Source organism: Pan paniscus, chromosome 13, assembly GCF_029289425.2.
Source record: "Pan paniscus chromosome 13, NHGRI_mPanPan1-v2.0_pri, whole genome shotgun sequence".
NCBI lineage: Eukaryota > Metazoa > Chordata > Mammalia > Primates > Hominidae > Pan > Pan paniscus.
The window spans coordinates 99322436-99346517 of NC_073262.2; the positions used below are offsets into that span (position 1 = coordinate 99322436).

Genomic DNA, 24082 nt, shown 5'->3' on the forward strand with positions numbered 1-24082 from the left:
GTCTCACTCTGTCATCCAGGCTGGAGTGCAATGGTGCAATATCTGGGCTTGCTGCAGCCTCTGCCTTCCGGGCTCAAATGTTCCTCCCACCTCAGTCACCCAAGTAGCTGGGATTCAGGTGTGCAGCACAATACCCAGCTAAGTTTTTTCATATTTTTGGTTTTTCCATGGAGATAGGGTTTCTCCATGTAGCCCAGGCTGGTCTCGAACTCCTGAGCTCAAGCAATCTGCCTGCCTTGGCCACCCGAAGTGCTGGGATTACAAGAGACTTCAGTACTTTTTAAAGCTACTCAGATGATTCCAATGTTAAAACCATAGTTGAGGCCCACTAGATTAAATAGTATGAAGTGAAGCCCAGTTAGGCTTGGCAACCGTCCTAGTCTGTTTTCTGTTGCTATAACAGAATGTCTGAGACTGGGTAATTTGTAAATTAAAGAAGTTTATTTGGCTCATGATTCTGGAGGCTGGGAAGTCCAGGATCATACACCCTATCTGTGAACACCTCATGCTGCCTCATGTCATGGCAGAAAGCAGATGGGAGAGTGGGTGTTTGCAAAGAGACCAAACACAAGAGGCAGCCTCACTTTATAACAACCCAAGAGCGAGAACTTATTCACCCATGTGAGACTGCATTAACCCTTCATGAGAGCAGATCCCTCATTACCCAAATACCTCTTAAAGGTCCCACTACCTCTCAACATTTAATTACATCAGCAGTTAAATTGCAGCATGAGTTTTGGCAGGGTCAAACCACATCCAAACCATAGCAGCAACTATGGAGCTGATTTGATAAGTAATCTCACTAGAAGCTTGCCAAACACATCAGCATTAACCTCATCCTCATCTACTCAAAGGGTTTACCATAGGGTTAGCAGACAGGATAGGGCCCAGAAATAGCAGGCCATCTAAAAGGTAGTCAATAAGCCATGCTTGCGGAACAGTACATTACTAGAACAATAAAAAGAACTACAATAAAAAGAATTACTAGAACACCTATTAATATTAATATTTTGCAGAGGTAGTGATGCATTTAAATATTATCTACATTTGTGTGACCGTGGAAAGATCTTAATTTTCTTGAGTTTCATCTTAATCATCTATAAAATGAGGAGGATAAGCACACCTCTCTTATCTACTTCTCATTGGGAAAAATAGGCTACATTACAGGCTGGGTATATACATCTTTACAGGCATAAAATAACTTTCCCCTTTCTGAAATGAATGATCTTATAAGAGGCTATGACCCATGACTTTAACCTTTTTTTAGTTTTTCCAAGAAAAATGAAATATATTATGAAATATATAAGACAGATCCCAGGCTCTCATGACAGACTTAAAGCCAAATTTTGACTGGGAATGAAATATATTTTATAATTTATGAATGGGTCTGATGTTATCTGTCTGACCTTTTAAACCGCAACTATGCAATCTTAGAAATTATCCAGATTCTGTGTAATCATAAAGGAAATACGTGCCTGTTTGCTGTTCATATTCCTATAATAAGAGTTTAAGATTTTTGATAGTCTTTGAAGAAACACTTTTTGAACTATTGTGAACTATTGATTCATTGGTGCTTTTATGTCAGGTCTTGGGCTGCCACATTCCAAAAGCACTGACTTCATCAGCTCTAGGGAAAGTGCTCTTGGAGCACATAACTCTTACAAGACAATTTAAAGGAAGAGCTGTATACTAAACATAGTCAAAACAGTAGTCTGCTGTGTGTTCTCAACTGGATTAGAATGGATTAAAAATATACATATGAATTGTATTTGGTAAAAGACTACATTTTCAGAATCAACTTGTTAATGAATGATATAAATACTGGATTTTGTGTGTTAATGTAAACTTTATTGGAAACTGCTGCCTCATGTTCAAACATGGTTTGAACTTCCTTTTCAGTGCTGTGCAGTATTCCATTATGTAAATATGCCACAATGTATTTATTCTTCTGTTGATGGATAATCGGCTAGTTCTTAATTGCTTGCAAACAATAACAATGATGATATGATGAATTTTTGTACTTGTCTCCTTATATACAGAAGATTCTCTCAGCTAAATATAAAATTCTTAGGAGTAGAATTACTGGGTTTTAGGATGTGCATATCCTAAGTTTTACTAGATTTTGTTATATTTTCCCTTACTAAAAGTAGTTATGCCAGTTTTAAAATCAGTATTTTTTTTGTTATACTTTACGTTCTAGGGTACATGTGCACAACATGCAGGTTTGTTACATAGGTATACATGTGCCATGTTGGTTTGCTGCACCCATTAACTCATCATTTACATTAGGTATTTCTCCTAATGCTATCCCTCCTGCTGCTCCCCACCCCACGACAGGCCCCGGGGTGTGATGTTCCCTGCCCTGTGTCCAGGTGTTCATGTTGTTCAATTCCGACCTAAGAGTGAGAACATGGGGTGTTTGTTTTTCTGTCCTTGCGATAGTTTGCTGATAATGATGGTTTCCAGCTGCATCCATGTCCCTGCAAAGGACATGAACTCATCATTTTTTTATGGCTGCATAGTATTGAATGGTGTATATGTGCCACATTTTCTTAATCCAGTCTATCATCTATGAACATTTTGGGTTGGTTCCAAGTCTTTGCTATTGTGAATAGTGCCGCAATAAACATACATGTGCGTGTGTCTTTATAGTAGCATGATTTATAATCCTTTGGGTATATACCCAGTAATGGGATGGCTGGGTCAAATGGTATTTTCTAGTTCTAGATCCTTGAGGAATCACCACACTGTCTTCCACAATGGTTGAACTAGTTTACACTTCCACCAACAGTGTAAAAGCATTTCTGTTTCTCCACATCCTCTCCAGCATCTGCTGTTTCCTGACTTTTTAATGATCCCCATTCTAACTGGTGTGAGATGTTATCTCATTGTGGTTTTGATTTGCATTTCTCTGATGACCAGTGATGATGAGCATTTTTTCATGTGTCTGTTGGCTGCATAAATGCCTTCTTTTGAAAAGTGTCTGTTCATATCCTTCGCCAACTTTTTGATGGGGTTGTTGTTTTCTTGTAAATTTGTTTAAGTTCTTTGTAGATTCAGGATATTAGCTCTTTGTCAGATGGGTAGATTGCAAAAATTTTCTCCCATTCTGTAGGTTACCTGTTCACTCTGATGGTAGTTAGTTTATTTGGCTATGCAGAAGCTCTTTAGTTTAATTAGATCCCATTTGTCAGTTTTGGCTTTTGTTGCCATTGGTGTTTTAGTCATGAAGTCCTTGCCGAGGCCTATGTCCTGAATGTTATTGCTTAGGTTTTCTTCTAGGGTTTTTATGGTTTTAGGTCTAACATTTAAGTCTTTAATCCATCTTGAATTAATTTTTGTATAAGGTGTAAGGAAGGGATCCAGTTTCAGCTTTCTACATATGGCTAGCCAGTTTTCCCAGCACCATTTATTAAATAGGAAATCCTTTCCCCATTTCTTGTTTTTGTCAGGTTTGTCAAAGATCAGATGGTTGTAGATGTGTGGTGTTATTTCTGAGGGCTCTGTTCTGTTCCATTGGTCTATATATCTGTTTTGGTGCCAGTACCATGCTGTTTTGGTTACTGCAGCCTTATAGTATAGTTTGAAGTCAGGTAGCATGATGCCTCCAGCTTTGTTCTTTTGGCTTAGGACTGTCTTGGCAATGCGGGCTCCTTTTTGGTTCCATATGAACTTTAAAGTAGTTTTTTCCAATTCTGTGAAGAAAGTCATTGGTAGCTTGATGGGGATGGCCTTGAATCTATAAATTACCTTGGGCAGTATGGCCATATGGCATTATGGAAGAACAAATGTTCTTCCATTTGTTTGTGTCCTCTTTTATTTTGTTGAGCAGTGGTTTGTAGTTCTCCTTGAAGAGGTCCTTCACATCCCTTGTAAGTTGGATTCCTAGGTATTTTATTCTCTTTGAAGCAATTGTGAATGGGAGTTCACTCATGATTTGGCTGTTTGTTATTGGTGTATAGGAATGCTTGTGATTTTTGCACATTGATTTTGTATCCTGAGACTTTGCTGAAGTAGCTTATCAGCTTAAGGAGATTTTGGGCTGAGACAATGGGGTTTTCTAAATATACAGTCATGTCATCTGCAAACAGGGACAATTTGACTTCCTCTTTTCCTAATTGAATACCGTTTATTTCTTTCTCTTGCCTGATTGCCCTGGCTAGAACTTACAATACTATGTTGAATAGGAGTGGTGAGAGAGGGCATCCCTGTCTTGTGCCAGTTTTCAAAGGAAATGCTTCCAGTTTTTGCCCATTCAGTATGATATTGGCTGTCAGTTTTTCATAAATATCTCTTATTATTTTGAGGCAACGTTCCGTCAATACCTAGCTTATTGAGAGTTTTTAGCATGAAGGGTTGTTGAATTTTGTCAAAGGCCTTTTCTGCATCTATTGAGATAATCGTGGTTTTTTCATTGGTTCTGTTTATGTGATGGATTATGTTTATTGGTTTGTGTATGTTGAACCAGTCTTGCATCCCAGAGATGAAGCTGACTTGATTGTGGTGGATAAGCTTTTTGATGTGCTGCTGGATTTGTTTTGCCAGTATTTTATTGAGGATTTTCACATCAATGTTCATCAGGGATATTGGTCTAAAATTCTCTTTTTTTGTTGTGTCTCTGCCAGGCTTTGGTATCAGGATGATGCTGGCCTCATAAAATGTGTTAGGGAGGATTCCCTCTTTTTCTATTGATTGGGATAGTTTCAGAAGGAATGGTATCAGCTCCTCTTTGTACCTCTAGTAGAATTTGCCTGTGAATCCGTCTGGTCCTGGACATTTTTTCGTTGGTAGGCTATTATTGCCTCAATTTCCGAGCCTGTTATTGGTCTATTTAGAAGTTCAGCTTCTTCCTGGTTTAGTCTTGGGAGAGTGTATGTGTCCAGGAATTTATCCATTTCTTCTAGATTTTCTGGTTTATTTGTGTAGAGGTGTTTATAGTATTCTCTGATGGTAGTTTGTATTTCTGTGGGATAGGTAGTGATATCCCCTTTATCTTTTTTTTATTGTGTCTATTTGATTCTTCTCTATTTTTTCTTTATTAGTCTTGCTAGCAGTCTATCAATTTTGTTGATCTTTTCAAAAAACCATCTCCTGGATTCCTTGATTTTTTTGAAGGGTTTTTTGTGTCTCTATCTCCTTCAGTTCTGCTCTGATCTTAGTTATTTCTTGCCTGCTGCTAGCTTTTGAATTTGTTTGCTCTTGCTTCTCTAGTTCTTTTAATTGTGATGTTAGGGTGTTGATTTTAGATCTTTCCCGCTTTCTCTTGTGGGTATTTAGTGCTGTAAATTTCCCTCTACACACTGCTTTAAATGTGTCCCAGAGATTCTGGTACATTGTGTCTTTGTTCTCATTGGTTTCAAAGAACATCTTTATTTCTGCCTTAATTTTGTTATTTACCCAGTAGTCATTCAGCAGCACCAGGTTGTTCAGTTTCCATGTAGTTGTGCGGTTTTGAGTGAGTTTCTTAATGCTAAGTGCTAATTTGATTGTACTGTCATCTGAGAGACAGTTTGTTGTGATTTCTGTTCTTTTATATTTGCTGAGGAGTGCTTTACTTCCAACTATATGGTCAATTTTGGAATAAGTGTGATGTGGTGCTGAGAAGAATGTATATTCTGTTGATTTGGGGTGGAGAGTTCTGTAGATGTCTATTAGGTCTGCGTGGTGCAAAGCTGAGTTCAAGTCCTGGATATCCTTGTTAACCTTCTGTCTCATTGATCTGTCGAACATTGACAGTAGGGTGTTAAAGTCTCCCACTATTATTGTGTGGGAGTCTAAGTCTCTTTAAAGGTCTCTAAGAACTTCCTTTATGAATCTGGGTGCTCCTGTATTGGGTGTATATATATTTAGGATAGTTACCTCTTCTTGTTGAATTGATCCCTTTACCGTTATGTAATGGCCTTCTTTGTCTCTTTTGATCTTCGTTGGCTTAAAGTCTGTTTTATCAGAGACTAGGATTGCAACCCCTGCTTTTTCTTGGTTTCCATTGCTTGGTAGATCTTCCTCCATCCCTTTATTTTGAGTCTATTTGTGTCTCTGAATGTGAGATGGGTCTCCTGAATACAGCACACTGATGGGTCTTGACTCTTTATCCAATTTGCTATTCTGTGTCTTTTAATTGGGGCATTTAGTCCATTTACATTTAAGGTTAATATTTTTATGTGTGAATTTGATCCTGTCATCATGATGTTAGCTGGTTATTTTGCCCATTAGTTGATGCAGTTTCTTCATAGCATCAATGATCTTTGCAATTTGGCATGTTTTTGCAGTGGCTGGTACTGGTTGTTCCTTTCCATGTTTAGTGCTTCCTTCAGGAGCTCTTGTAAGGCAGACCTGGTGGTGACAAAATATCTCAGCATTTGCTTGTCTGTAAAGGTTTTTATTTCTCCTTCACTTATGAAGCTTAATTTAGCTGGATATGAAATTCTGGGTTGAAAATTCTTTTCTTTAAGAATGTTGAATATTGGCCCCCACTCTCTGGCTTGTAGAGTTTCTCTGAGAGATCTGCTCTTAGTCTGATGGGCTTTCCTTTGTGGGTAACCCCACCTTTCTCTCTGGCTGCCGTTAACATTTTTTCCTTCATTTCAACCTTAGTGAATCTGACAATTATGTGTCTTGGGATTGCTCTTCTTGAGGAGTATCTTTGCGGTGTTCTCTGTATATCCTGAATTTGAATGTTGGCCTGTCTTGCTAGGTTGGGGAAGTTCTCCTGGATAATATCCTGAAGAGTGTTTTCCATCTTGGTTCCATGCTCCCTGTCACTTTCAGGTACACCAATCAAACGTAGATTTGGTCGTTTCACATAGTCCCATATTTCTTGGAGGCTTTGTTGATTTCTTTTTACTCTTTTTTCTCTAAACTTCTCTTCTCGCTTTATTTCACTGATTTGATCTTCAATCACTGATACCCTTTTTTCCACTTGATCGAATTGGCTATTGAAGCTTGTGTATGTATCACGTAGTTCTCGTGCCATGGTTTTCAGCTCCATCAGGTCATTTATGGTCTTCTCTACAATGTTTTTTCTAGTTAGCCATTCGTCTAATGTTTTTTCAAGGTTTTTAGCTTCCTTGCAATGGGTTCGAACATCCTCCTTTGGCTCGGAGAAGTTTGTTATTACCAACCTTCTGAAGTCTACTTCTGTCAGGTAGTCAAAGTCATTCTCTGTCCAGCTTTGTTCCGTTGCTGGTGAGGAGCTGTGATCCTTTGGGGGAGAAGAGGCACTCTGGTTTTTAGAATTTTCAGCTTTTCTGCTCTGGTTTCTCCCCATCTTTGTGCTTTTATCTACCTTTGGTCTTTGACGTTGGTGATCTACAGATGGAGTTTTCATGTGGATGCCCTTTTTGTTGATGTTGATGCTATTCCTTTCTGTTTGTTAGTTTTCCTTCTAACAGTCAGGTCCCTCAGCTGCAGGTCTGTTGGAGTTTGTTGGAGGTCCAATCCAGACCCTGTTTGCCTGGGTATCACCAGCGGAGGCTGCAGAACAGCAAATATGGCACCTGATCCTTCCTCGGGAAGTTTTGTCCTGGTGGGGCACCCGGCTGTATGAGGTGTCAGTTGGCCCCTACTGGGAGGTGTCTCCCAGTTAGACTACATGGGGGTCAGGGACCCACTTGAGGAGGCAGTCTGTCTGTTCTCCGAGCTCAAACACTGTGCTGCGAGAACCACTGCTCTCTTCAGAGCTGTCAGACAGAGACGTTTAAGTCTGCAGAAGTTTCTGCTGCCTTTTGTTCAGCTATGCCCTGCCCCCAGAGGTGGAGTCTACAGAAGCAGGAGGTCTTGCTGAGCTGTGGTGGGCTCCGCCCAGTTCAAGCTTCCCTGACTGCTTTGTTTACCTACTCAAGCCTCAGCAATGGCGGACGCCCCTCCCCATGCCAGGCTGCTGCCTCAGACTTCTGCGTTAGCAGTGAGCAAGGCTCTGTGGGCGTGGGACCTGCCAAGCCAGGCACAGGATATAATCTCCTGGTGTGCTGTTTGCTAAGACTGTTGGAAAAGCACAGTATTTGGGCAGGAGTGTCCTGTTTTTCCAGGTACCATCTGTTACGGCTTCCCTTGGCTAGGAAAGGGAAATCCCCTGACCCCCCTTGCGCTTCCCAGGTGAGGCGATGCCCTGCCCTGCTTTGGCTCACCCGCTGTGGGCTGCACCCACTGTCCAACCAGTCCCAATGAGATGAACCAGGTACCTCAGTGAAAATGCAGAAATCACCCGTCTTCTGTGTCGGGCACGCTGGGAGCTCCAGACCAGAGCTGTTCCTATTTGGTCATCTTGGAACGGAATAGCCTAAAATCAGTATATTTAAGAGGGCATATTAAATAGGTACATTAGAGTTACATGTGTTAACATGGATGAATCTCATAAAACAATACTATATACTGTTTAGGGATACATATAAAGTTATTTTTTAAAGAATAGGAATATACATTCAGCAAAATAGTTAACTGTAGGATAGAAGGAGATTTGGTTGGGATAGGCTACACAGAAGCTTTCAATTTTAACAGTAGTTTTTTTTTTTTTAAGTTCAGTGGTGGATAGATGGGATGATGGCATATATGTCTGAAAGATTTCCAGCACTTTTAAAGTTGTTTTTAAACATATGTCAGTTTGAGTTCTTTGGCCTCACTCTAATCTACCATTGGCCCCATCACTTAACCACTAGGATTTCAACATTGTGTTAGCTGCCTGGCCCCTATAAGCAACTGCATTTGTGACCTTAATTTAGAAGTTAGGTAAGAGCTTGGTTTACCTTGTTTTTTACAGTTAATTTCTTGTTGAACTATAGCATATATACTGAAAAGTACGCAGGGCACAGCCTGATGAATTTTTTATAAAGTAAATATAGCTATGTGATCAGCACTCAGATCAAGAAACAGAACATCCCTAACACCCAGTACCCTCTTCCAGTAACTGTCACCCACAAGGCTAATTAACCATCCTGATTTCTAACACCCCATTCAAATTTTAACAGTTGCTGAAAATGTCCAGTAGCTAGTGAAAGAGATGTTGGCACTCTACAGATAGGAAACAAGATATTGAGAGATGGAACTGTTGATTTAAATAAAATTTTGGATGAAAATTTTCCTGATTTAGGGGTAGGTTCGGTAATGTTAATTGTTGTGTGTGAATGGTTTGGGGATAAGAGGAAGCAAATATGGAAAAACACATAATTTGGAGATTTATGAGTATATATTAAATGATTTTGTCCTCCAAAATGATAATTTTCTTTGAAGAGAGACTTGTGAGTATCATCTTTATGAATTAGTTTTAAAATATAATTCAACATATAAGAATTCCATTTATTCAACTTTCATAATATTGTGTCAGTGAAACACAAGACTCTATGCCTGTTCTCCACCCCATTCCATTCTTCTGGTCTGATATGTCTGCTTCTTGCACATTGACAGTTCTAATTATACACATTCAAAAGGGTTTTGAATGCCAAGTACCACAATTCAAATATATTAGCCACAAATTTTTGAATTATATTAGCCACAAAATCTCACTGTTATATTCATGAGTCATGTCCATTTGGAGGCCTATAAGCACTAGAAACCAAATGAGTTATCTCAGTACATTTAAATGGCTACAGAGTCTAAATCATTTTTTGCATGATTAAACTTAGGATTGCTTTTTGCAAGTTTTAAAGATTCTCTGTAATTTTTTTTTTTTTTTTTTTTTTTTTTTTACAACTCATGACCCTTTTTCCCCCTTCTGGAGTATATAAATATGTGTAAATATATATGTTTAAATGTCTTTATTTTTTAAAATTCTTTTTGTATTTTTGTTTTTCCTCTAGATAAAAGTTAAACAGCTAGAAGAACAAGTACAGTCTTTTACTGACACCAGCTTACAGAATGATCATCTACGCAAGATGAATAAGTCTCTACAGACTAAATATGCTCAGGTGTGATTAATATCTACAAAAGCGGATTGCTGCTATATTTCGTTTTTAAGAAATTGTTTGATGTCTTTTTCCCCACTTTACCACACAATCCCAGAAAGATGAATATGCTGTCACTTGACTCAGTTTAACAAACTTTTTTTCAAGCACCTAGTACATACAGGGTTCTGCTAAAGCCTCAGAAATTGTAAAGATACCTGAAGCAGGATCGAGACATTCAACTTGCTTATTATAGTTAGGAAATGTACTCCATAAACTTTATTAGAGAATAGAAAGTTATGCTTTTCAGAAAAATAGATTGTATTACTGAACATTCATAGGGAGCATTATTATGAGTAGAATCAGTGAGAAATGCTTTCATAAAGGCAGTGCTTTTTAAACTTGAGCATTACAAATTTTGGCAGTTGTGAGGAACAAGTATCTTTGTTTTTTGAATTAAAGGCAAACTCAGAACTCAGTGCCAAGAGGGTACACCTGCAGCAGGCAGATGCTCACCTGAAAGAAGTATTGGTAATGAAAGTGCTTACTTGTCAGCATGGTGGCTCTTGAAGCTAAAAACCTTTCATAGTTCACATAATATTTTAACGAATGAATAGAAAAAGTTAAGCAAGATAACAAAAACATTTAGTGAAGAACATATCCCAGGAAAGTGTTACCAGAAGAAAGTAACTCATTTCAATTATTTACAAATTTAGCACGCATATCATTAGGTTATTTTTAAAATCGTTAACTCTTAATAAAAGCATATGTAACTTCTGTGTCTATGATATTTGTGTATCTATACCCCTGGTAACCAAGGAACTAAAATATGTTTTCAAATGGAATACTCATAGAGTTCTAACCACTTGACTCTGCTGATGAGTGATGAGGTCACAGAGTTGTTAAAGGAGGCCTCATTAGATGCGCTCTCTGACAGGGAAGTTGGCATAAGGTCTGTTTCTTTGCTGGGTCATATTTTACAGTGTGATCTCTTCACTCTGAAAGCAGAGAAACACATTTTCAATATATTTTCCATTACGGCTCCTTCTAGAACACTGTGTTGTTTCTCCTAGTAAAGGGGCTATTCCTTGAAAAATAACTCTAGGTTTAGCTGATTTTATTGTTTTTATTAATAATTGACGATGCCTCTAAGAAAAAGGAAATCTCCAGAGAGGCCTGCATCTTCAAAATCCCCCGAAATCTCTAGGTCCCATGTAAACAGTATAAAGGAAAGTACGTCATCAGTTGGTTTGCCTAGTGTTATTCCAAACTCTACACGCCGTGTGAGCTTTGCACCTAACCTGCCTTCTATGAAAACATCTCAGGATATTGGAGACTCTAGGATCTCTCTAAAGACTCTTTTGAATGCTATTAAAACCATGGAGGGAAGACTGGAAGGCAAAATAGAGATTCTAGCCTCAAGACCTTTAATAAATGATGAATCACCAAATTTTCTTAAACGGGACTCGGTAAGTGAAGACCACAAATTAAATCTTAAGGAAGTTTTAAATTTATACAAGAATGAAATATTAATCCAGAAATATAATGCTTGAAGATATGACTAACAAGGAAATAAGGTTCTTCACAAATAGAAAAAAGACTAATATAGATTGAAACCATTATCCTAGCCATCACATAATTAGTTTTAGACATAGAACATTTGGCATAACAGTAACTACTGAGTTTTTTATATAATTTTGATTTTTTTAAAAATTCAAAATTTCTACCTAATCTTAACATTTGAGCTAAAATGCTTGGATAAAGCCTCATTTTCAAATAGAAAATTAATTCAAGAAACCCCAAGAAATTTAACATTGGAAAATATTTTCTTGAGAAAACTTATTAGAGCATTCATCTTTATCTGATATTTAGAAATAGAAAATACTATAGCTTATCTTCTAGAGTGGGCTACTATTACTGGAAGGAGGGCTGTGAGTGTTAGTTGTCCAGGTCCTTGGTGTTTTGAACAAAGAATTGAAAAAATCGCGCAAAGTAATGAAGGAAGCAGTGAAAGCAGGGATTTATTAAAACAATGAAAGAACCCCATAGGGTGTGGAGTTTTCTGGGTTTTAAGTACTCCTTTTGAGGTCCCTATGGCTACCTCTTATCTGGATGAAGGATTTGGCCTGTGGCTAATTAAAGGCTCAGGTGAATTGATGCCCTATGCTGATGAAGGGATGGCCCATGCTTGGCTCGGGGCCAATCCAAGACACGCTCCCTTTCCATCTGAGACATGGTGGAAGCGGGAGGAGTGTAGGGAGAGTAGTAGCCTTTGATCCTTTGCTACTTGCTGGGGAGATGGGGTTTTTCCTTTTGGTGTAGCTTTTGTAAGTTGGTGTTAATTGGACTTAGCTTCCCTGTCCCAAGACCCAGGTGTTTTCCTTTTGATCCAGCTTTGGGAAGTCAGCAAAAATTGGCCTCACTTTTCCTGTCCCCAGACCTTGGTGTTTTTCCTTGATCCAGCTTTAGGAAATCAGCATGAATTGGCCTTAAGTTCCCTGCCTCCAGACCCTATTCTCCTGCCTCACTACTATTTAGATGTCTTCTGTAAACATCTAGTGGCATTTTTGCATTTATATGTGTGTATATATATACTGATATATACATACACTTAAAAAACTGGTAGAATTTTAAAAATGATATTCTTGTATACTTTTCTAGAACAAAATTCAGTAGATTATCAGGACCTGTAAGTTGCCGTCTTTTGCACTTTTCTGGGATCCTTTTCTGTAGAAAAAGTTAAATATTTTAAATGTTACAGGTTCAAGTTTAAGGATGTTTTATAACGTTGAGGTAGATGTGGGGAAAAGACATCCTCCTTTGTTACCGTTGGGATTATGAAACAGTACAACTTCCTATGGAGTTCCTATGCCTTCCTATGGAGGGCAATTTAGCAATATTTATCACAACTTTGACCCTACAATTGTCCTTCTAGGACTTTTTCCTACCGATATACTGGCTTGTACACATGACATGTATACAAGGTCACTTACTGAAGTATTGCTGGCTAATAGCAACAGAGGAAGCAACCAAAATCTTATCAATAAGAGACTGGCTAAATAATAGTTTGTATCCATACTGCTTCAAGATATATATATATATTATTAGGTTTAAACAATAAAAGTTCAGAAGAGTATATGTAATATTTTACTATTTGGATGTAAAAAGGGTGGGGAGATAAAGAATATATATGTATGTATTCACTTGTATAAGCATAGACTGTCTAAAATGACCCATAATAAACTGGCAACATTATTTTTGAGGAAGGAGACTGGGCGGCTGGGATGTTTTTCACTTAATCTTTTTGTACTTTAAAAATAATGTGAATGTACTACCTATCCAAAATAGTTTGATGAACGTTTTCTTTTCAACAAAACTGAAAGCAGAGAAAGGACAGTCTTTTCAACAAACGGTGCCGGGATAATTGGATATCCATATGCAAAAACAAAATATCTTTGCTCCATGCCTCACAAAATGTATAAAAATTAAAATGGATCATAGATCTAAATGTAAACCCTGAAACTGTAAAACTTTTAGAAGAAAACATAGGAAGAAATCTTTATGATCTTGGATTACACAAAGATTTCTTAGATTTGATATCAAAAGTATGATCCATAAAGGGACAAAAATGATAAATTGGAGTTTATCAAAATTGACAACTTATGCTCTTCAGAAACATTAAGGGAATGAAGAGACAAGCTACAGACTGGGAGGAATTATTTGCAAATCACATATCTGATTAAGGCCTTGTTTCCAGAAGGTACTACAAATAATTTTTAAGATTTAAATACTAAGAAGAAAACCTAAGAAAAAGAATAGGCAAAAATTTAAACAGTTTCTTCAGCAAAGTTATGTGGCTGGTAAATAAGTGCTTGAAAAGGAGTTAAGCATCAGTCATTAGGGAAATGCAAATAAAATCACAGTGAGATACTACCACACACCTATTATTGGTACAGCCACTTTAGAAAATAGTTTGGGAATTTCTTTAAAAGCGAAACATACTACCACCATATGACCCAGTCAGTGCACTACTAAGTATTCACCAAAGACAAATGAAAGTATGTCTCCACAGAGACTTGTACACAGGTGTTCACAACAGCTGTATTTGTAATAACTTAAAACTGGAAACAACTTAAGTGTCCACCAGGTGAATGGATAACTAAATTGTGATGTCCCTACAATAGAATACTAAGCAACAGAAAGAACTATTGATACATGCAGCAGATTGAATAACTCTCAAAATAATTACACTGAGTGAAAGAAGTTATTCAAAAAAAGAGTGCATACAATACAATTCCATATAAAATTCTAGAAAATACAAACTCATATATTGTAACAGAAAACAGATGAGTGGTTACCTGTGAGAATCACCAGAAGTGTGGGAATAGAGAGAGACAGAAGGGGAAGATTACAAAGGAGCATAAGGAAACTTTTGGAGATGATGGAAATGTTCAATATCTTAATTATTGTTTCAAAGTCTTATACATATGTCAAAACTTATCAAAATGTACACTTTAAGTATGTGTAGCTTATTGTATGTCAGTTATACCTCAGAAAAGCTGTTAAAAAAGAAAAATCATATATTACCTATTCAAAAATGTATTAAATGTTTAAAATAACATTTTTTTTTTTTTTTTGAGACAGAGAGTCTCGCTGTGTCGCCAGGCTGGAGTACAGTGGCGCCATCTTGGCTTGGCTCACTGCAACCTCTGCCTCCTGGGTTCAAGCGATTCTCGTGCCTCAGCCTCCCAAGTGGCTGGAATTACAGGCGCCTGCCACCACGCCCAGCTAATTTATTTTTTATTTTTATTTTTATTTTATTTTTTTGTATTTTTAGTAGAGACAGGGTTTCACCACGTTGGCTAGGATGGTCTCCATCTCCTGACCTCATCATCCACCTGCCTTGGCCTCCCAAAGTGCTGGGATTACAGGGGTGAGCCACCACGCCCAGCCTAAAGTAACATTCTTGACAGAACTGTAGAAATAGAGAACAAATTACTGTACATCAGTGTAGTATGGGAAAGAAAAGAACAAATTAGTGGTTGCCAGAGGACAGGATGAGTTTTTGGAGGGAAGAGTGAATACAGAGATAGCACAAGGGAATTCTTTTCTGGTGATGGAAATTTTGTGTCTTGACTGTGGCAGTGGCAGTCATGTGAATATGTAAATAGGATCAAATTGCATGGAACTGTGTGCATGCACATATACATATGCATCCACACATAGATGAATGAAGGTTGAAAAAATGGCAAAAATTGAATAAATAAATTATGTAATCTAGTTAGTCAAGTTAACAATAATGTATGCATGTCAATTTCCTGGTTTTGATGTTGAACTACAGAGATATGAGATGTCAGCAAAAGAAGCAGGATAAAGGGGCGGGGCGTGGTTTCTCGCGCCTGTAACCCCATCACTTTGGGAGGCCAAGGTGAGCAGATCACGTGAGGTTAGGAGTTCGAGACCAGCCTGACAAACATGGTGAAACCCCTTCTCTACTAACTACAAAATTTAGGTTGGTATGATAGTGCACACCTGTAATCCCAGCTACTTGGGGAGGCTGAGTCAGGAGAATCGCTTGATCCCAGAAGGTGGAGGTTGCAGTGAGCCCAGATCATGCCATTGCACTCCAGCCTAGATGACAGAGTGAAATTCAGTCTCAAAAAAAAAAAAAAAAGCAGGATGAAGGGTACATCGGACTCTGCACTATTTTTGCAACATCCTGTGAGCCTAAAATTATGAAGTAAAAAGTTTAAAAAGGGTAATATTTAAAATAGTATGATTATCTGAACTGATGGTGTGGCTCTACCAAAACTGTTTCAAGGATATGAAGTTCTAATACTATACTTCTAATTAGGATTCATTCTGCTGTAACACTGTTTTCTTGAATTTTCTTGTATTTCTTTCTAAATACACTATTTAGTATTTATACATCTTTGCTTTTATAATATCAATTTGTGCTTTTTTAAATATTTTCAAAAGGAAGCTAGTCTCATAATAATTTCTCTCCCATTTTACATCTCAGCTTCATAGATAGTCTTATTCTCCCTATTCTTGTGTTTTCATGGAGATTAATGTATTAGATTTGTCTATGTCTATTCACACAGATATTTTTGTTGTAGTTTCCTTTAAAGGAATAAGCAGCTAATAAAGATGGGTTTTATTTATAGTAGTGAATAAATATATTTAAACATTTAAAATTTGGTTTCTAAATTTCTATGTCTTATTCTAATCACTGATTTGTAATGTTATTTATTGTTTCTTTTTTCCTACTTAGGTGAAATCTATTCTTGAAAGAAGTAAAGAGGAGCTGTCCCGAACAGTGAAGTGTCGTAATGCGGCCCTGAAAGAGAGTCAGAAGTTGAAAGAAGACCTCGAGGCTGTGGAGGACAGGGAAAACAAGAAGGCAAGGAATCAGTCCCTTCTGACCGTCTGTCACTGAGAAGAAGCACTTATGAAATCTTTCATGAGCCATATGTTTCGCTTTCTTGCTTCCATTAGTAAGAATAAGGATTGATCAGGGGAGGATTTCTTTTTCTGGAGAAAAGATAATTTTAGAATAGTTTAAAATTTTTCCCTTAAAAATACATTATATGTATATAACTCCCAATGTTTTTTTTTTTAACTTTCTGTCTTAAATACTCAAAAGAGAAAGTTCTAATTTTTTCTTTTGAAACACATCTGATCTTGGTAATAATAACCTTTATAGTTATGTTTTATTAATGTGGTGTAAGATTTCTATGATGCTTTCTCCTTAACAGTGTGTGTATGCTTAGTGGGAATAGAGGTCACATCCCAAACTTCTCTTTGTCAGCAAGTGCTGGATTTTGTCTCTCTGAGGAGGGCTGTGAGTTACCTCATTCTTCAGCAGCTTCCACTTTCTCTTACAGTCTTTTTTTCTCAGATAATTCTAATGCGTTTCAGATGTATTATTCTCATCTGACCCCATCAGAAGACAGCTGAGAGGCCAGCCTGGCACCACCTCTGGACGCAGGTTGTGCTGAGTCAGGCCTCTCTGGTTAATGTGTATGCTGTAACATGACCACAGTTGGGAAGCTGCAGAGTTCACCATAGGATCTGGGGATCAGCTTTTCTTTTTCTCAAGAATAACTTAAGAAACCACCTAAAAATAAAATATACTTTAATTATTCCTACTAGCATCCTACTGTGTCTGCTTGTCTGCTTTCCATGCTCTTTCCTGGGAGTAATGAGATCCGCAAGCAGAAGAGTAACCAGAAAGGATCAAATGTCTTTGTGTTGTTTCATTTTCTGTTAGGTGGGAAACTTTCAGCGACAATTGGCAGAAGCTAAAGAAGACAACTGCAAAGTCACAATCATGTTGGAGAATGTGCTGGCTTCTCACAGTAAGATGCAAGGTGCTCTGGAGAAAGTACAAATAGAGCTTGGGCGGAGAGATTCAGAGATTGCAGGCCTCAAGAAAGAAAGGTACCTGTGGTTTTTTTTCCCTGTCATTGGTATTGCTGGATTGTACTAAGGAGCAGTGTCAAGTCAATAAATGAAGTCACTTTATGTAGCTTCCTTTACAAAAAAAAAAAAAAATTGTAAAATGATATGTTGAAAGAATTCCTAAGTTAGAGAAAATTTAGAATTAGAAATAAATACTATTTCCAAAAATTCAAAATGCCCCTATTGTGTAGTGATGTGAAGGAATTTCTAGACTATATATCCTAGAAATTCACTAGCTGTACTGTTGTTTTACCCTTGCTTTCTGCACCATGTAAACCTAATTCTTTCCTTGCTTCTACAGAATAGTAACTGTCAAGATAATTGAAACTAAGTACATACTTTAGTTTGAATTAATTATCCATTTATTACTATCCTGTTTCAAGATTAATAATTATTTTAGGTGAATCATTCTGAGAACCACTTCTAGCCATGTTTTATAAGTAAATTCCTTCATCGAATGTTTCAAAAATTAAATAAAATTTCCTTTTAGGTTAAAGAATAAATGGTCTGAGTTTAATAGGGCATATTGCCTCTATGTTATGAGAGAACAAGTGAGTTTTCTTTTTTCTTTTTTTACATTACATATTGTTTATCTTTTTTACATAGTATGAAAGTATATTGCCTTTACATTTTTAAAAGGTCAAGGGAATGGTATTAAAAATACTATTCACAATAAATTTATAAGTGGCTGTTATATGTAGATGCAAAAATCTCAACAGCAAGTCAATCTTTGTAAAGGCAATATATTTTGTACTAGTGATATTTACTAGTGATATATAAATATGATGCTATTTGAGCTTCTTAGAAGAAAAGTGTTCTGTAACTCCCAAATGGTATCATTCCTACATGATTCTTTTCTGTAGTCACTCTTTTTGTGCTTTTTATTTTTAGGGATCTCAATCAACAGAGGGTGCAGAAGCTGGAAGCTGAAGTGGACCAGTGGCAGGCCAGGATGCTTGTCATGGAGGACCAGCACAACAGTGAGGTTGGAGCCAGGCTTTAAAAAATGATAACATTGATAATTTTAGTTTTATTGGGATATTACTGTTTTTGGGAAAATGAAGTGAAACTATCAGGTAAATGTTTTTTTCAATCAAGTCTGAGTTTTGGACAGTGACATATCTACAAATGGGAAATTGACCTGTCTTACAATGAGTCACTTATTGGCAAACCAGTACCACAATAATGACTAAACTCTTTGTCTTATATGGTCTTATATGGTCTACATTTTTATTCGTTTATTAACGCACAAAAAATTTCAGAAGTTAATAGGCTTAGAAAATATAGTCTGTCAGAAACAGCTGGAGTGATCCCACTATTAATAAGGAGTCACCTACACACACATGTGCTCACAGGTATATATGTGCTTACATGCATACATATCTATATGCACATATATAAAATACACATGGATATTTCATAAATAAGGTTTTTTTTCTGTAAGAATCTATAAGAAACAGTGGACAGGTTTTTTTCTTCAAGGGAGTGAGACCAGAAAGTCATAGGATCAGGAAGGGTAATTTAGTTTAAAATTTAAAAAATTAGGATAAATTAAGCTGGGTCTGTTTTCCAAAGTTCTCTGGTGACCAATGGAGCATGCCCTTCCCATTGCCTTCTAAGTGTTTCCTGAGCAATGTCTCTAATGAGTTCTCATTCATATACATATATATATATATATATTCCAGGCAGCTGGAATCTTTGCTTCTGGTTCCAACTAATTATTGTTTCAATGGTACTTGATGATAGAATGTGAGGAGTGATTACACAGTGTTATAGACTTCTTGCATCTGTCCATTACAGTGGAATTGAAAACGTGCTTCTCTCTTTCAGATTGAATCTCTACAAAAAGCTCTAGGTGTAGCTAGAGAAGACAACAGGAAACTTGCTATGAGTCTGGAACAAGCTCTCCAGACAAATAATCATCTGCAAACAAAGCTAGATCACATTCAAGAGCAATTGGAAAGCAAAGAACTTGAGCGACAGAATTTGGAAACCTTCAAGTAAGAGCATTATAGTTGCAGTAAAATTAGGGAAGCACCTCTGGAGGAGTAAGTCACATTCCCATAAATGGCTCATTCACATAAATCAGTTAAACTCTTTTCTCCTACTTTGCCCTAGTACTTCCAGCAGAGCCATGTTAAGAACCAGGCATAGCTGAGCACCAGCAGGTAATAGCTGGCTAGAGCATGATCATTTGACTCTCCTTCTCAGCTCTTCCTTCATCCACTATCTAGCTGCTGCTTTACTCAAAGGTTAAATCAAAACTTAAAGAATATTGATTAGAAGGGACATTCGCATGTTTCTATGAAGGCTTTTCTATTAACAGCTTATATGTCCTTTAAAGGCAGATTTAGACAAGAAAAAACATCAGCCTGGGTGGAATGACTCCATCTAAGCAGATGTTAAGCCATTAAATGTTTTCAGTTTTGACCTGAGATTACTTAGATCAGACTTATCCAGTTCAGGTCAAATGACTAAAGTTTTGCCTTAAATTATACCTAGGTAAATATTTAGATAATAATAGCATCCCATGAAAATTTATACTTAAGGGAAATGCAGTGTGCACGTACATCTTTATTCCTTTTTATTTATTTATTTGAGACTGGGTCTCGCCCTGTTGCCCAGGCTGGAGTTCAGTGGTGTGATCATGGCTCACTGCAGCCTCTACTTCCTGGGCTCGTGCAGTTATCCCACCTGAGCCTCCTGAGTAGCTGGAACTACAGGCATGCATCACCACACCTGGCTAATTTTTTTTTTTTTTTTTTTTTAAGAGATAGGGTTTCTCCATGTTGCCCAGGGTGGTCTCAAAACTCCTGGGCTCAAACAATCCACCTGCCTGGCCTCCCAAAGTGCTGGGATTACAGGCATGAGCCACTGTTCTCAGCCTAGATATTTATTATTTTCAATTAGTGAGCATGTTGATACAGGAAAGAGGTACAAGCTAAAGCAGAGATGGTATTTTCCAGATATATGATCTCTGCAAATTTTATATTCAGCTGAAATGTTACTGCCTTAAGACTGTTCCATATTGTGTTTATGTAGTCGTTGGCAGCATCATTTAAAACTCTCCAATGTCAGTTTAGGTAATTATGATTTAGAGAGCTAGTAATTGTTTCAAAGCCTGAAAATTATTTAGGTGACTATAAAATGTAGTCCCTGCCACTACTGCTTAAAACAAGCAAAACCAAAGGAAAAAAAAAATGGTTAGGTCATTTACAGGAAAAGGATGAGGTGAGAGTTAGAGGTCTCCTTGCAGCATTTGCTTCAGGATTTACCCTTATGCCATTGCTTATGATAATAGTTTGTATTTTCATCAAAGGTGAATCAACCTTCTTTACTTGAGATCTTTGAACCTCCTGAAATCATATGCAGAACTGTATTTATCAGTGCACATGGTTAGGAAGACAGAGCAGGTTTTGGAGAACTTGCTGGGTTTCAGGTACAGTTACTTAATTTAGACTTAGAAATGCAGGCTTAGTTCTAAGAAGAGGCTACTAGTTGGAATTCATCTCCATAAAGATAAAAGCTAAACGCCGGGTGCGGTGGCTCACACCTGTAATCCCAGTACTTTGGGAGGCCAAGGTGGGCGGATCACAAGGTCAGGAGATCGAGACCATCCTGGCCAACATGGTGAAACCCCATCTCTACTAAAAATACATGCCTGGGTGTGGTGGTGTATGCCTGTAGTCCCAGCTACTCGGGAGGCTAAGGCAGGAGAATCGCTTGAACCTGGGAGGCAGAGGTTGCAGTGAGGTTGCAGTGAGATCAGGCCACTGCACTCCAGCCTGGGTGACAGAGCAAGACTCCATCTCAAAAAAATAAAAAGATAAATAAAGCTTTGGTGTGGGTTAGACTGCCATGGGAAAAGTATAGAGAGAGAACCAAGGTCAGAACTTGGAGATGTGCTGCATTTCAGGTAGAAGGTGAACAGAGGCCACAGAAGGATCCAGAGAAGGAGCATTTAGTGGAGGTAAGGAAAGAGTTGGTAGAAGGTAGTATCACCAGAGTCAAACACAAGTGAGTCAGATGCTGCAGAGTCAAAGAGACCATAGAGGAAGCCACTGGGTTTTGCAACAGGTATCTACCAATCATCCTCCAGATGGCCAGTTTCTGTAGATATAGAAGATCACAAAGAGTAAGTGATTGATGAGGAAAGGCAGGCAAAGAGGACAATGGTGAAGATAAAGAAGATCAGATAGCAGCTCAAGAGCATAACATGAAGAAAAGTTATTCTGCTGCTGCCCTGTTTTTAGAATGGGAGGAACTGGACCATGATTAAAGATTATGGAAAAGAACTCAATCGAACTGGAGAAAAGAGAGAGTATAAGCGGAAGGGTTATCTTTAAAGATGAGGTTGGACATTTCTTCCTTTGGGACTAGAGGGAAGCAGAAGCTGAGTGAGTCTTCAGAAGACTGTTAAGGAGGCTGATTGGTAGATGGTCTGAGATTTTCCTTAGAAGAAAAAAGAGCAAGATGAATACATTCTAGAGATCTGCTATATAACATAGGGCTATAATGAACAACAGTATATTGTATGCTTAAAATTTGTTAAGAGGGTAGATCTCATGTTAAATGTTCTTACCTCAGTAAAAAGAAGAAGAAAGTAAGAGTTGAAGTTGAAGTGCTATGTAGGGGCTCAGGGCAGAGGTAGAGACTTGAGAGAAATTTTAAAATGAAAAATTAAAGTTAATAAAAAATTTAATTTAAAAATCTAAAATTTAGAATTTAAATTTTTAGAGCTAGATGATGATGATGACAGTAGCTAACATTTGTTACATGCTCATGATATATTGGGTAATATGCTAAGGATTTCACATGCATTATTTCCTGTAGTACAAACTATTACCCTATGATGGTGGTTACTGTTGTTATTCCCATTTTGAAGATAAGGAAACAAGCAGGGGAAGGTGGTGTACCATACTCAAGGTCAGACATCATCTTGCTAGAGCTGGGATTAGATCCAGGCAGCAGCAGGCTGACTCCAAAACTTATAGTCTTAATCATTTTGATATAATCACAATAAATTTAAAGGCAATTTAGAAAGTTTCTTATAATTTTCAAAATACAGCACTGTAAAAATGATGGTTTTCTCTTTCTATATCTCCATGAATTTTTTGCTCATTTTTCAGATTGAGGTGTGGGCATGGGGAGGAGTGTGGGAATATAAGAAATAACCATAATTATATCCAATGACTTCAGGATCTCCATCCCTTTATGCTGTGCCTTGAGGACAGGTGTCAGCAACTTTTTAGATGTGATGTACCAAAGTATATTGATACATTCCTGCCTGGGGTACTGGAGGGACAGTTGCAGTTACCACCTGCAAGTCTCATGTATAGACCAAGCCACTGAATGCTGCCAAGTGGAGAAACTGAATCCATTAGTAGATGTGCTTTTAGAGACACGTGGAGAACATGGATATATTATACAAATAAGAGCAAGAGATGGTCAGGAGGAGAGAGAGGGAAAATGGTGATTTCATGGCAGGGCAGGCTCCTCCTATCCTTTGAGAAAGAACCAATAACTCAAGAGTAATCATACAGTAAGTCATTATCAGCTAGATCAGAGAATGTTAAAGCTGGAATAAGCCTAGTAATTGTTTAAATCCGTTTAGTCCTTTTTGGAGTCACTTATCCTTTTAAAAGTCAGAAGCTACGGACTCAGCTACACTCCCTCACACACACACATTTTGCATATTATTTCAGGCAATTCCAGCATCCTCAGAAGATTAATCATGGGTCTTGACCAAGGAGTTCAAGTTAGGAATGCTGATCTAATTTAAGGCTCTCAGTTTAAAGATAAGGAAACAATATTATTACAAGTTAAAACTTAAGTAGTAAATAGCTGCTAGCAAAAAGACATCATCTTACTAGAGCGGAGATTACAATCCAGGCAGCAGCAGGCTGACTCCAAAACCCATAGTCTTAATCACTTTGCTATAATGTTTTGTTTGAAAAGACAAAGGCAAGAGAAAAGACAAAAGCAAGTATCTCTTAAAGTGTTTCTTCTTCCTCCAATATTTTTCTTCGATGTGAGTTTTTTACTCGTTTGGTTGGATCTCTTTATGTAGAATTAATGTTTTTTAATGCTACAGGTAAATTCACTTCTTTTTTCTTCTGTTAATGAGCTCCAAATTAGTGAGGTTCACCAGGCTACTGATAGGCTGCTTGTTTATAAATCACCACCTTTTGGAGAGTTGCATACTCCCCTCCAAAGCTTTCTTACCTCCTAAAATGATTTCTAAAGGTGACTTATCACCTCTCTTCTTCAAAACAGAGACCGGATGACTGAAGAGTCCAAAGTGGAAGCAGAATTGCATGCTGAACACATAGAAGCTCTAAGAAAGCAGTTTCAAACCGAGAGAGAAACTGCAAAGAAAGTGGCACAACGGGAAGTGGCTGAGGTATAGTCATGAGAAAAGTTTCTCTTTTGGTGAATGCCTCTTAGGATAAGCAGCTCAAGGATTTCAGAGAATGGCTACAGTTGTTCTTTGACTCCTCTCATCCCCCTTTGATCAGCAGGCCAGATGTAATTAAGACCTCTCTGTAAAGCAACACACAAGAAAAAAGTTTCTGACATAATTCTCTGCCCGACAAAGGTGTGCCTTGATGGGAGATTTTCCATCAGAGAGTGATAAGCAAGAGGGATAGAGGAATAAGGAGACTGCCATTTGATAGACAGAAGAGAAATCATCTGTCTTCTCAGTTCATTTAACTGGCATCTATTCTGCATCTACCATTTCC

General features: G+C 37.7%; 1 protein-coding gene across 5 annotated transcripts in view; it reads left to right on the forward strand.

The window, feature by feature from the left end:
- The window catches only part of CCDC150 (coiled-coil domain containing 150), a 93189-nt gene that overhangs the window by 62723 nt on the left and 6384 nt on the right, over positions 1-24082 (forward strand). For 4 of the 5 annotated variants that reach the window (XM_055108915.1, XM_055108914.1, XM_055108916.2 and 1 more), the window contains 6 exons: positions 9792-9899; positions 16150-16278; positions 17149-17318; positions 18231-18324; positions 19170-19339; positions 23616-23742. In XM_055108915.1, the coding sequence (XP_054964890.1) occupies positions 9792-9899; positions 16150-16278; positions 17149-17318; positions 18231-18324; positions 19170-19339; positions 23616-23742 (798 nt within the window). Of the gene's footprint in view, positions 1-9791; positions 9900-10743; positions 11345-16149; positions 16279-17148; positions 17319-18230; positions 18325-19169; positions 19340-23615; positions 23743-24082 lie in introns of those variants that run through there. The other variant, XM_055108918.2, reaches the window with a different exon arrangement.